Below are 15,203 nucleotides of genomic sequence, written 5' to 3' on the forward strand. Positions count from 1 at the left end.
CAAACAGTTTGTGGAGGATGGGGACATTTATCTTCATGCTGTCAAGGAAGCACATTTGATTTACTCTGTAACTCTCAAAATTGTCCAGTGCTCTGACAACAGCAGCCTAATGGGGGTGAGGACTGCCTCAGAGAAGCTGTGAATCTCAACTGTACTTTAAATTATTGACTAAATCTGGGTTGTATAGATAATTTTAATATGAGTAGGGTAAAAGTTGGACCAATCATAGTAAATATGGTACAATTTACCCAAACAATCTTGTCAGGAAATACACTAGTTGAAAATTACAGCTACTCAGAAGATCAGGTGTCCAGGAATGGTTTTTCAATAGGGAATATTTACTATGTGGACATGACTCTATATAAAAGGCATATAGATAACAAACAATTAGAATTTTCAATCAATCTTCAGAGTAGTGCACAAAGTGTAGGACTGAAGAGATATGGGTTCAATTCTCCAGTTATGTATGAAACTCACTGGGTGGCCCAAAAGATACAGGCTGATTGAAATGACTGCTGATATAGGAAGAGGAACAGGGAGGTTAGTTCAGCTAAAGGCAACATTTATGGCTATCAAGACTAAGTCAGCCACTGAACAGCCAAAATGTATAGAAATACAGTATAAGGGAGCTTCTAACTGAGACAAATCTGCCTCAGACATACAATGTTACTGGTGTCCAGAAATCTATGTCTCCCATATCTAGCCCTCTCACATTTTCCCATGTTTCTTAAAACTTTCTTCTTGATGGCAGGGGATTTGTTAAGAAGTAAAACAGAGAACATGTTCTGTGTGTCTTTTGACTGGAATTATCCTAGATTAATAATAATAATAATAATAATAATAATAATAATAATAATAATGTTGTTGTTGTTGTTGTTGTTGTTGTATCCTGTTCTTTCCCCAGAATTGGGACTCGGAGTGGCTTCACAACATTAAAACAATACAATAACATAGAAAAAGTACATTAAAAAGAAATTAAATTATTACAGTATTAAAACAGATCCGGAAACAGGGACAGAAAGAAGGGCCTCTCCAGAGGATCTCAGAGTCCGGGCTGGTTCATACAAGCAGATACGGTTTGCCAAATAGTGTGGACCTGAGCCATGTAGGGCTTTATAGGTAATAACCAGCACCTTGAATTGTGCCCAGAAAAAAACTGGCAGCCAATGAAGCTGTTTCAATGGGAGTGCTGGGTGGTCTCTGTAATCTGCCTCTGTTGGCAGCCTGGCAACAACTCTTTGAACCAGCTGAAGCTTTTAACACTCTTCAAAGACAGCCCTACATAATAATAATAATAATAAAACTTTATTTATATACCGCCCTTCGCAAGCATCAGGGCGGTTCCCAACATATATTCATACAATTTAAAATAACAATACAATCAACACTTTAAAACCATTAATACAATTACATAAACTGTGCCAGATCTGGATGTCTCAACGATGGCTAACAGGGGAATTAGGAGAGGGGAATTCACAGATCTTCATAGAGGGGGGTTTTTACAAAGGGGCTCTCAGACATGCTTAAGGATAAGCCTGTCTGAATAAAAACGTCTTTAGCTCCTTTTTAAATTGGGCCAGGGAGGTTGCCGAACGGAGCTCAGTAGGCAGTGTGTTCCAGAGGATGGGGGCCGAGGTCGAGAAGGCCCTTCTGGTGGTATTCTGTAATCTAACCTCTGGAACTTTCAGTAACTGCTGCCTACTAGATCTGAGTGTGCGGGGCGGATTATATATAGAGAGGCGGTCCTTCAAGTACTCTGGGCCCAAGCCATTTAGGAGCCCGTTACAGTAGTCCAAAGAGAATAAAACCAAGGCATGTACCACTGTGGCCAGATCCGGTGTCTCAAGAGATGGGCACAATTGGCGCACAAGTTTTAAATGTGTGAAAGCACTCCTGGTCACAGCAGAGACCTGGGCCTCCAGATTGAAAGTTGAGTCCAAGAGTACTCCCAAACTGTGAACCTGTGTCCTCAGAGGGAGTGTGACCTCGTCTAACACAGGTTGGATCCGTATTCCCTGATCTGCCTTCTGACTGACCAAGAGTACCTCTGCCTTGTCTGGATTAATGTACTGGAATTTAAAATTAATTTATTTCCTAGGTTGGGATAGTATACTATAAGGTTTTAAATAAGTTTTAATTCCATTGCTGTGGTTGCTCTGCTTGCAAGCCTGTAGTTTATTGTTATGTTTTGTCTCTGGGAGTTTGTACATACATATACATATGCACATATATATGTACATGTGCACATACGTGTGTATATATGTATGTTCGTAGATTAATACACACACACACACACACATATAAATGTGTGTATATGTTTATACATATATATGTATATATGTGTACATATATATAATGCATGTATATATATATATATGTGTGTGTGTGTGTATGTGTCTCTATATACACAACCATATATATGTATATATATAAATACATACATGTATATCAATGTATATGTATATATGCACATGTGTGTGTGTGTGTAAGTATACATACCTATATATAGTGTACATACATATCTGTATATGCACATGAATTTATGTTTGTATGCATACATATATACAGGAGAATGCATATGCAGATATACGGATATATATATATATATATATACACACACACACACACACATATGCATATATACATTCACAGGTATTCAACAGTGGAGGATGGAAATTGTGACAGTCATGTACTAACATGTATTTCCATTGCTGTGGTTGTACAGTTTGCATGCCTGCTGCTTATTTTTGTTACTTTATTTATTACTTTATTACTTTTGTGTGTGTGTGTGTATACGTGTGTGTGTGTGTCTATACGCAAAATGGTTCTTAGTAAAATACAGGAGCTAGGTTTTAAAAAATACTTCATGCGGACGAAAATCTAAAGCTAATTGCTGAACAACATTGACCCTTTCACACAAATCAAGCCACCTTTTCAAGCATAATCCTGCTGTTAGATACATATATGTTTTTGTGTATGGGTGTGTACCATTGACTTTAAAAGGAAGAGTAAATAAGCACAGGACTGGGCGTGAATATCAGTCTGGGATCATTTGAGTTTTGAGTTGAAGATCTATAAAATTAGACTCCTCTTTTATAATGCTAATAGGAAATTGGTTTATTGTTTAAAACATTGTTAGCTGTTGCAGTGAAACTTGAGCATAATCCAGATCCAAAGTTCAGAGCTCCACTTATAGCTATGTGAAACAAAACCGCACACACTCCAAAGAGGAGGAAATATCATCTAATCCATTCAGAGGCTTAACAGCCAACATTATGAAAGAATTAGCAAGGATACAAGCTGTCCTCCAAAGCTAAATTAATGTGTTTGGCAAATTTACTTTATGTTACAATATGCAGGGTGAGGGGATTTTTATGGGTTTTTTGGTTGGCTTTTCCTTTTCAGTTTGCTTTGCTTTCATTCCAATTTATTTTTATAGCCAATTTACAAAATTCAATAGACGAGTATCACCAAAAGGAGAAGGAGGAGGAGGAGAAATGCCAGACAGCTGAATAGTCTCTTCTTTTATGGTACATCTTTTACCTGGGCAGCGTGGAGTTTTGTGTGATACAGCTGTACCACTGATTGGACGACCATTTGGAGTGACACACCAACAGTAGCCTGTGTAACTGTGACACTGAACCTGTAAGAAAACATCAAGCATAGAAAATTCAGAAAATACATTTTGATATCTCAGATATTTCTAGAATTCTAATGCATAATTCCATCAGTTAGGATCTACTGTAATAGACTGTTTCTATAATCCTATCTTATCTTATCCTATACTATCCTGTTTGGGTATCATCTTCCTATTTATCTATCAATACATCTTTTTATCTATCTACCTGAAATAATTCCCAGAGTTTTGTTAAAATATAATATCATATCAAAATCAATTGCTACCATTTACTTCTGTGTGACATATTAAATGGGATCCAATCAGGGACTTTATTGATAGTTATAGGCAAAAAATAGGCAGCAGCACCAGCACCACCACCACCACAGTAACAACTCCAGAGTTTAGGAATAACCAAGGCCCCATGCAGACAGGCCAAAATAAAACTGCTTCAGGTCACTTTGAAGGTATGCTGTTTAAATGATGCATGCATCCTAACAGTCCAGAAGCCACACGAAAGATATGCTCCTCTCCTAAGGACTGGGCTATAGCTTTGGCGCGTGTACCAGACTCTTAGGACCCATGTATCATTTAAACAGCATACCTCCAAAGTGACCCAAAGCAGCTTTATTTTGGCCTGTCTGTATAGGCCCCAAGACAATTTAGGTCTCATCCAATATAATCCAATACAGGGTGCATCTTCAAACCATCATCTTCATTCAAGGAGCCCTGGTGGCGCAGTGGTTAAATGCCTGTACTGCAGCCATTCACTCGAAACCACAAGGTTGCAAGTTCAAGACCAGCAAAAGGGCCCAAGCTCGACTCAGGCTTGCATCCTTCCGAGGTCGCTAAAATGAGTACCCAGACTGTTGGGGGCAAATTAGCTTACTTGCTAATTAGCTTACTTGCTGTTCACCGCTATGATCTTTGGAATAGCGGTATATAAATAAAACAAATTATTATTATTATTATTATTATTATTATTATTATTATTATTATTACACTGTTGACAGCAGACAGAGCCTACCGAGACCCACATCTTACAGAGCTCACAGGCCTTAACCTGGACTTTATATTTTTTCCCAGTTTGCAAAGTCACATATATTCATTTTATCTGTTTTAAAACAGGGAAATTGAATTGCAACTTTTCAACCAACTATGGTTGCTCTGAATGAAAGAAGGCATTGAAGCTGGTAACCAGCTTTAACAGATAGAGTCTACATTAACACAAAGCCATTTTCAGTCAACCTGGCTGTAAGTGCCGTCATCATTGCATTCTGGAATAAAAACTTGCTGGAACTCTTTCCGTGCTTGTTCTTGAGTGTATTTCCTCTCTGCCACACATCTTGAAACATCTACAGAAAGGGAGGAGAAAATAGATAAAATCTTTAAGCCTACATGAATGTCAATGCTATTGTAATGCAATTGTGACCATATTATGCTGGTTCTTATCCATCTACATTGGCTTCTGGTCTATTTCTGGGATGAATTCAAAATGCAAGCATTAACTTTCAGCCTTAAGTAGCATAGGAGAAGTTTACAAGAAGAATAACCTCTTTCCATATTAGGAATGGAAACAATATTCATAATTATTCATTCCCAGGTTGAGAAATGGGTTTCTCAATTCATCACAATTTCCCCCTAATATTTCAACTTCACAAAGTGTTACACAAGAATTATTCTGAAGAAAAATATGTTTTTTGTGTAATAAAATCTGGTTTTGTTCAGGAAAGAATATCTTCTGTGCAGAAAACCCATTGTATACACAAGATTAATTACTCTTCAACACTTAAGGATGTTTGAAAACAGTGAGAATACTGTGGAAGAATATTCGTTTTCTCTCATAGCAGGCAAAAAACTACCATAATGATTAGTCCTTGGATGTGAAGATGAAACAGTCAAGGATTTACAGTCAAGGATTCTATATATGTCTTAAGTCCTCTATTGATGATCTCTTCCAGATGCAATGTCCGGCACCCACCAGCATATGTGGTGAAGCATGTGGCTGCTAAAGAGAGGTCCTTTTTAATATATGCCAACTTTACTGGAGCTGGGGGATCTAGAAACTGTGGTACATGCCCTGGTAACCTCATGACTTGACATCTGTAATGCATTCTACATGGGGCTACCCTTGTGCCTACTCTGAAAACTTCAATTAGTCCATGGCGGCCAGATTAGCCAATGGAAAAGCTAGAGGTGACAATATAACATTGATTCTAAAAACCCTTCATTGGCTGGCCATTAGTTTCCGGGCACAGTACAAGGTGTTGGTGATGACCTTTAAAGCCCTTCATGGCCTAGTCCAATTTATTTGTGGGATCATCTTCTTCCATATATTCCACCTGCACACTTACAGTAGGTCCTCTGGGAAAAATTTACTGCAGCCAATAAAGATTAGGTTGGCTGCAGTTACTCAGAGGACCTTTTCATCTACTGCTCCCAAACTATGGAATGACCTGTTGGAAGAGATCCAACATATCACCAATCGTGAAGGCTTTAAAACGGAGAATCTTTTCTGTCAGGCCTTCCCTGAATAATTCACTCAGACACCCGTCGACATGGACTATCCTGCTGATTATCCCAAGACGCCCATTCTCTTGCCCTGATTGTTTTAATGTTTTAAATGGTATCTTATTATTGTTATGTGGGACTTATCATTTGTTTGTTTAAGGGAGGGAGAGGACGGTGGGATTTATTTTTATATTGTATGAATTTTATCATTGTTGTAACCCACCTTGATCATTTTGGAGAGGCGTGATAATAAATAAATAAATAAATAAATAAATAAATAAATAAATATTATTATTATTAGCACCACAGTGGTGAGAATGCCTTTCTCTGGCACATAATGTCAGGTTTTCAGCATGAATGGTACAAAACTGAATAAGAACAGCTTTATTTTTGCACTATTCTTTTTACATCATCCAGTATTTCTTTGGACGCTTCAGTATAAGCAATTTATAGTGCTTTTCCTAAAATTATTTGTGCCAATGTTATCTATAGTAGAGATACAAACCTTTACTTATTTCATTCAATAATAAATAAATAAATTCCTACATGTAAAAATGAATAATTTTTTCCCTATTCCACAGAAATGTAAAAATGTCTGCACAACTTTTAAACACTATTTATATTTCAGGACTTTGGGAAATTTTGTTTGAGAAAAATATAAGTGTTTTTTTCTGTGCAAAGGAGGAAATGATTTTGTGGTAGAAAACATACTTTCTGTACAGGTGACAGTTTATTTTGCACAAAATACACTGATTTCTGTGCAAAGATATTTGTTTTGTGCCAAAGTGTATTTTCTCCACCAAAAAAGCACACATGATTCTGCACAGGAATCAATCTTTTACCAAAAATGCATGTATTTTTGCAAATTTACATAATTTTGTGCAAATTTTGTACAAACTCATATTTGTGCAACTCCACATTTTGTCCAAATTTGCATAAAATACACTGACTTCTGTGCAAAAAAATATGCTTTTTTGCACAGAAAATATATTTCACCCTCCCAAACCCGCTTATATTTTTGTACAGATGAGGAAGTTGGATAGCTGAAGTTGTTCAGCCGCAACTGTTTAGTTATTTACTACTACAATCATAGTGGTACAATTGTTGGTATAAAGGTGGGATATAACTAAACTAAACTAAACTAAATACATGGCTGTCCCCCCACCCCAACATATGTATCTTCATTTGCCCTACCCAGTCTACATGCAACTGGGGTAAATCTGAAGGGAAATTATGCTTTTACAGGTGTAAACAAAGGGATATGAAATCTTGTTGATCAGAGTTTCTGTCCCTTTCAAGGACTCTCATGGTCGGAGCTGGCATCTTATGTTACCATGTCAGATTAGTATCATGGGGTACTGAGATCTGAGTAGGAACAGGACTGCTTTAGATTGATATCAACTTGATATAGCTTGGAGATATAGGTGACACATGCATTACTTTGAGGGACCTGGGACTACCTTAGCACCCCCTCAAAGGCCGTTTTTTGTTTCTGCTACCTATGGGCATTGAGTTACTGAATGGGGCTCTTGTATTACAGATAATGGTGTGATTCTAGTGTATGCTGTTTCCATTTAATGCCTGTTTTTGTTTTAAACGTCTGTATTCTTGTATGGTTGAAATGGGAAATACCTCTAGGGACTTTGAAGAAAGTACTTTTAAAAAATGAACATATTCTGACAAATTTCTGATATTGACAGGGCTGAACTTCTTAATGCGTTAGAAGCATTTCTTCCTTTCAGGGGGTGGGAGGAATCCCTTGCAACTGTGGGCTCTAGTCCATAAATATTTGATCCATAATAAATCCACTTGTATCAAATAATAAGGTCTTGTTGTCCAACATATATAACACTCTTCTAAAAATATCAGTGGAAGAGGAACTAATAAAAGAAAATATGATATGATGGTCTCAAGATTTTAGATATTCTATTGAACTAGATCAATGAGAATTAACATGGAAAAAAAAGACTTAGGCCTGAAACACATGGGCAAAATGATGCAGCTTCAGGCCGCATTGGGGGGGGGTGTCATTTACATGACAAATGCCTAAAATGTGGCCTGAAGCTGTACCGAAGCCGTGCCAAACAAGAAGAACCAGGCCAAGAAGGAGAAGATAGAATCCATTCTTTCTGGCTGCCTAGTTCAGGACCATAGTGAAGGCCTGGATGAAGACTGGGCCGAAGAACTTGCCATGGTCCCAGCATGAATGGCTATGGTACGACCCCACACGGTCTGTTTCAGACCTTAGCTATACATTGTGACAAGATCTTAGAGGAAAAAAAAATATTATAAAGTTTATTTTAGGTGGTATTTAACACCAGAAAAGTTATGTAAGATTTATGGCAACTGTAGCAACAGGTGTTAGAAATGTGCTAAAGATAAGGGAACTTTATTTCATATGAGGTGGATGTGCATAAAAACAAGGAAATTCTGGTCTAAAATGCATCCTATAATAAATAAAATGTTAGAAGAAAATATAAAATTCAAATCTGAAATATTTTTGCTAAATATGGTAGAAGACAAAATAGAAAAAAACCATGGAAGAATTTTGTTCTATATGCTGTCAGCTGCAAGAATGATCAATGTCCGTTTCTGGAAACACCTTCAGTAGAAGATTGGTTTGAAACATTTATTGAAGTAACAAAAATAGACAAACAGAGGGGGAAAAATACAAAATGAACATTCTGATAAATATAAACAAGATTCGAAAAAAGTGATTGATTATCTGATTCAGGAATGGGGAGAAATACCCATAATAAGATACACTTGAGATATGCAAGTGTGGAACATACATAAAATATAATAAAACAAAAATACAAAAATATAAATATTTTGATGTTCAAATCAACAGAAAAATGTAAAGAAAATCAATTTATTTTTCGACGGAAGATAAACAATTATATAGTTTAGTTTTCTTGGGGGGGAAATCAAAAAGTTCTAGATAGGAAATAAATGAATTATGAATGATTTGTTATTTCTTAAATTTTTCACATTATTATTATTATTAAACTTGTTAAATGTCGGAAGCTGAATGTTCAAATGTAAAGGTGAAGGCTTTCATGGCCAGCATCCATAGTTTTTTGTGGGTTTTCCGGGCTATGTGGCCATGTTCCAGAAAAGTTTCTTCCTGACATTTCGTGCCAGCCACAGATGCTGGCAAAAGGTCAGGAAGAAACTTTTCTGGAACATGGCCACATAGCCCGAAAAACCCACCAAAAAATGATGAATGTTCAAAGTTTATTTAAAATGGAACATTAGGGAAAGATGTGACAATGGTTTTTTAAATAAATAAATAAATAAATAAATAAATCCAATTGTGTTCAAGGTGCCACACAACTCCTCTTTGTTTTTGCTATATAGCCCAATGCCTTATGTTCACACTGAAGGCTTTTGCTAAAGTCAAGCCATACTGTGGTAGCTAATTTTTTTAAAAAAATCAATGAAATATAATGGTTTAACCCAGCTTTCATACCATATGCTTTATCCTAAGCTTATACATTACTTACTGACATATGGTTTTAATGTAGGAAGTGTTTTAACTAAAAATAAATATCTCATTTGGTGGACTTCTGTCTTCATTTTTAGTGTAGCATGTGGTTTATATGTCAAAGGGAAAAGTGATCTAAATTCCAGCACATGAAATCTGCAGTTTTCTGCACTCTTACTCAGGGGTAAATTGCACTGAGATACTTGGGGACTTTTGTCTTACAAAAATGTATATGGGATAACATCCAAGATCTCTAGTACAATCCTCATACTGAGGGGAAGATAAATCTGTTTTGAAGGAAGTATCCCTGAAGAATTCCAGAGAGATGAATTCCAATACATTTTTCCCCGAACTGAAATTCTCCTCCTTTCAATATGTCCAATGTTGTGAGCCTTTAAAGAAAGCCAAATATGATGGAACATGACACCACCAGTCTAAGGCCTCATGGTTATGGAATTATTCAAATGCAGGAAGCTCTTAATAGGATGGAACTGAAATGATTCTGTATATCCCATGGCAAAAGATTATTGAAATGTTGCTTTTTAGATTGTTTAGTCAAGGGGCTTTCAAATTAAGATTTGAGGTTTTATTTACCTACTCACTTGCTCACTCACTCACTAGATAAGACAGATAGACAGCTCTTCATCAAGATGGATCCTAAGGCAAATATAAATATAATACACTAAAAAGTCAATAAAATATTTCATTGATTACTAACAGCAGAACAGTAGCCCTGAGAGGCAGGACTTTATCACCATTTCTAATTTTCCAGTGCAATTAGGGTTGCCAAGTTGGCAATCTGAAGAAAGTATTGGAAGCTTCTAAATAATTTCTCCCACTGAGATGGCAGCTGTGATAAGCGAGAAACACATTACCACTACTTGGTCAACTGCTTCCTCTAATCAAATTGATGAACTTTTTTCATGAAAACAAATCCACAATTACTTCTCCATATACCTGCCAGTAAATATAAAATAATTAAGAAAAAAATCTCCTTGGTGTTTTAACTGTCCTCAAGTCAACCTCAACTCATGGATGAGACATTTTCAAGACCCGCCGTCCTCCACTGCTCCACAGGTTCAGATTCATGGCCTCTTTGATTGAGTCCAGCCATCTCACATGTGCTTTCCCTCTCTTTCTGTTGTCCCCTACCTTTCCAAACATCACTGTATTTTCTAATTATTAATGCCTTCTCATGATGTGACCGAAGTACAACAGCCTCAATATAGTCATCCTGGCTTCCAGGGACAGTTTGGACTCGATCTATTCTAGAATCCATATGCTTTTCTTCTTGGCCATCCATGGTATATTCAGCACTCTTGTCCAGCACCACAATTCAAATGGGTTGATTTTCTTCCTATCAGCATTCTTCACTGTCCAGCTCTAACATCAGTACACAGTGACAGGCAATACAATGGCTTAGAAAATCTTTACTTTAGGGTTCTGAGCTATATCTTTACACATTAGGATCTTGTCCAGTTCTTTCACTTCTGCCCCTCCCAATTCTAGTCTTCTTCAAATTCTTGACTGCTTTCTTGGATGTTTAATCCATGATATGAGCACTCTTTGTCTATTTTAACTTCTTGTTATCTAGGATGAATTCATGTAGATCTTCCATAGTCATTATTTTTATTTTCTTAATGTTAAACATTAAGCCTTCCCTGGCACTTTCCTCCTTCACCTTCTTCAGTATTTGCTCCAGCTCTTTGTTGATTTCTGCTTGTAGCACTGTGTCATCTGCATATCTTAGGTGGTTAATGTTCCTTCCTCTGATCTTCATTCCTTTTGCCTCTGACTCTAACTCTCCTCTGCATATGATATTTTCTGCATACAGGTTGAATTAATAGAGTGATGGTGTGCAGCCTTGCCTGGTAAAATTTTTCCCTTGACAAGATTGTCTAGTTGTGATCAACTGTAGGAGACCTGGTGGTGCAGTGGTGGTTGGTACTGCAACCACAAGGTTGTAAATTCAATCCTACAGGAGGGGTCCAAGGTCTTCTCAGTCTTCCATCCTTTCATAGATCGGTAAAAGTTGGGGGCAAATGGCTTACACACTGTAAACTGCTTAGGGAGTGCTAGTTCACTTACCGATAAGTGATATAGAAACGTACGGTATTTGCTATTGTGATATTGGTATTGCTATAGGGGGCGGTGTTTATCTCTGTTACTAAACTGAGGGAGCCAGCACATCAAAGGCCCGTTCCGGACGGGCGTATAGTATGTCCCCAGGATGTACTAGGGTTAGGAAGGGGTGTCACTTCCTGACACCCCTAACCCTAGTATGTTCTGGGTCCATACAAAATGGCGGCACCGTTCCACACGGGTGCTGCCATCTTGACATAGTGGATGCATAGCGTCTGCACGTCACACCCCGGATGTGACGCCACGAGTGTTTTAGTTACAACTCAGTTCTTAAGTAACATTCCACTTTATACCATTATAAAAGTATTTTCAAATCCACATCCTCTGCTTTTTTAAAAATATATATATTAACAATAAGAAGAAAAGTAATTTCCCCACCTAGAAATATATCTGACATTCTAGCTCTCTGACTGCTAAAGGATAAATATTGTGGAGAAAACAAAAGGATCATAGAACTGGCCAGAACTTCCTTGGTCATTACAACCCACTCATTGCATTGTAGCAGCAGTTACTAAATCTAAACACTTTCTGACAGACATTTATTGAAATGTTGAACACAGATTGGAAAATGAAGTTAGATACTTCAGATTCTTGCCTTTTGCATCCAATACTTATCTGCTCAAGAGAGAGAGAGAGAGAGATTTTTATGATTTGGATGTTGTTTCATTATATTAAAGTATTCTTTGTTTAATAGATACTGTGGTGGGATACAAACCGCCATATAGTACGTATTGTATACGTACTAGGGTTAGGAAGGGGTGGTGCTTCCGCACCCCCCTAACCCTAGTATGTATACAATACGTACAAGATGGCGGCGCCCCTTCCACAAAGGTGCTGCCATCTTTACGTACTGGACGCATAGCGTCCAGACGTGTCGCGGCGCCTATGATGTCGCGAATGCGCCAGTGGCGCCTCGCGATGTCATAGAGGCGCCGCAAAAAGAAGCTCCGAAATGGAGCTTCTTTTTTGCTCCGCGCGGGAGCCGTGCGGTTTGGCTGCTGCGGCTCCCGCACGGAGCAAATGGCGCCGGCGGTCTGTATCCCACCTGTGTTCTGTTACTCGGGATTTTGTCAAAAGCTCTTCCTTTTTCATGAGGCAGAGAGAGAGAGAGAGCGCAATAAAGAAATGGTATTTGAGCAAGCAACAAATCTGTGTTGTGTGAATTGGGTTAGATGTGTGTAGTAGGATCACAGCATGTGCCAAGAGAAAAAAATAAGGGACCTACGAAAAGTCCATTTTTTGTATTTGTGTAACTATTCCAATTTCACATATTTTTGGATGTGAAATTGCCATTGTACAGCCAGTAAGTCATAATGGCACACGATGTGGACTAATGCTCCAAATCACACCTGCTGCTATTACTTGCTGTTTAAGTTGCACTCACTAAGCATTTGAGTGTGGCAGAAATAAAGATAAGAATTTAGCCTCTACTCAATTTGTCCTCTTCCATTGGGAAGTACTATTGATTGATCCCAGAAAGACAATGAAATTGGCAGCAGCAACAGAGATGAAAAGGAGGTCAGAAGGCTCCTGGGAGTGTCTTATTAAGAATTCTTCTCTACTCGTTGATTTACAAACCAAGAGTCAGTACTATTTCAGCAAGAAAATTGTTCATGTACACCTCTCTCCAATGATTTTTAATCAAAGATGCTTCCATTTAAACAAGCTTAAGTTCCATTATCCAGTCTGCCACTACAGACCCACTAAATCACACTGAAATCAATGCATGCCTAATTATTGTTAACAGGTGTAATCATTATTAGAGCAGGTCCACTGAAACCAGCTGAACTTAAGACATTGGGTCTATTGAATCTAAGCATGACTAAGCCTAGAACCTCTCTAGGATAAAGAAAGAAGTGATAGGAAAAAAAATTGATAGTATTCTGGGCTTCAAACATCAGATTAGCTTGGCTTCTTCCCATCTTTGCAGTTTGACTGATAAATGTATATACCAGTCAAATGACAGCACTTCAGCTGTATATACTCATGCCTTACATGAGCAGCCTGTCCCACCCCTTTCCCCACCGGATCGGGGCCTCAGCTGCCACAGCGGCAGCCTCTGAGGCCCCGCCCCGCCACTTTCCAGGCCGTGGGGAAGCGGCAAAAGGCCGCTTCCCCACAGCCTGGAAAGGGGTGTCCTTGGGGCTTCATGTCCCAAGGACACCCCGACAGCGGCAGGGATGAAGAGAAAGGGGCTGCTTGGCCCCTTTCTCTTTTGTGATGTTGGCGCAGCCATGTAAAGGCTGTGGCCAGCGCCACAAACCTGGAAAGAGCTCCGTTTCGGAGCTCCTTCTGGCGCCATGGAAAGGGCCCTCCAGGTGCCCTTACGCAGCACCAGGATGTCACTTCTGCGCCACTCCATTTGGAGGCGGTGCAGTCGTGACGTCCCAATGGTGGCATCCATGTAGAATGGGTGCTGCCATTTTGTATGTACTAGTTACATGCTGGGGTTAGGGCATCCGGAAAGGACGCCCTTTCCTAACCCTAGTACATACCTAGTACATACTTTTTGCGCATCTGGAACGTGCCATAGACTACCTCTTTTGTTACTTAACATACAAAAATATTCAGTGAGCTGGTAAATCACCAATACTATAAGATTTTTTTAAAAATCCTGTCCCATGATAGGTATGATCTTTATTGGCGACATCATGGAGAGCCAGAAAATTAGCAAATGATTCCTGACCCTCCCGCAAAATCAAAACTAGAAAGAAAATGGTGTGTTGAAATTGAAGAACACAGTGAGTAGTCTTCCTAACCAGGTTCAATGGTGTGTAAGCTGCTTTCAACTGCTAGCATAATTTTCAGTTTAGCCTTATTAATCAGGGACCCACGGGAATGATCTGAAAGGCACTTGATGTAAAAAAAAATATTGAAATTAAGTCTGACCATCTTTCCTGCTTGAATGGGAGATCATTAACAAACTATATCAATGCTTTTGTCACACAGAAGTCTCTGGATGTTGCAAATTACTGTTGATTATCAAATTATTTACTTATTCTCTGGTTTATAGCTCCTTGGAAACAAGAACCATAGCATATGGCATGAAATAAACAAAGAATAGTAATAAATTGTGGTTAGAAGAGTCTAGAGCCTTCTAGGGAAGGAAAGCATGGGCCATAACAACAATAAGTCATATCATAATAATATAATATAATAATAATAATAATAATAATAATAATAATAATAATAATAATAATAATAATAATAATTTAGTTTTATACCGCTTTTCCACGATGATCAAAGCGGCATACAGAAAATGCAATAAAAACAATACAGAATAAAAATGTCAATAAAAACATAGCAATAACACTATATTAAAACATTACATTAAACTAATAAAACCAATTACCCCAAATCAAAGCCAGCTGAATTGTTAATCCATGATGCCAGTACATATGGGGGAAGCCACATAGTATCAAGGGACATGGGGGAAAGCCTGGTGGA

The 15,203-nt window shown here is 38.1% G+C and overlaps 1 protein-coding gene across 5 annotated transcripts in view; it reads right to left on the reverse strand.

The window, feature by feature from the left end:
• The window catches only part of SMOC2 (SPARC related modular calcium binding 2), a 217,768-nt gene that overhangs the window by 90,376 nt on the left and 112,189 nt on the right, over positions 1–15,203 (reverse strand). For all 5 annotated transcript variants that reach the window (XM_042445661.1, XM_042445660.1, XM_042445658.1 and 2 more), the window contains exons 3-4: positions 4,865–4,971; positions 3,544–3,643 (exon numbers count right to left, since the gene is read on the reverse strand). In XM_042445661.1, coding sequence (XP_042301595.1) covers positions 3,544–3,643; positions 4,865–4,971 — 207 coding nt within the window. The remainder of the gene's footprint in view (positions 1–3,543; positions 3,644–4,864; positions 4,972–15,203) is intronic.

This window comes from Sceloporus undulatus, chromosome 1 (assembly GCF_019175285.1).
Source record: "Sceloporus undulatus isolate JIND9_A2432 ecotype Alabama chromosome 1, SceUnd_v1.1, whole genome shotgun sequence".
NCBI classification, from domain to species: Eukaryota; Metazoa; Chordata; class Lepidosauria; order Squamata; family Phrynosomatidae; genus Sceloporus; species Sceloporus undulatus.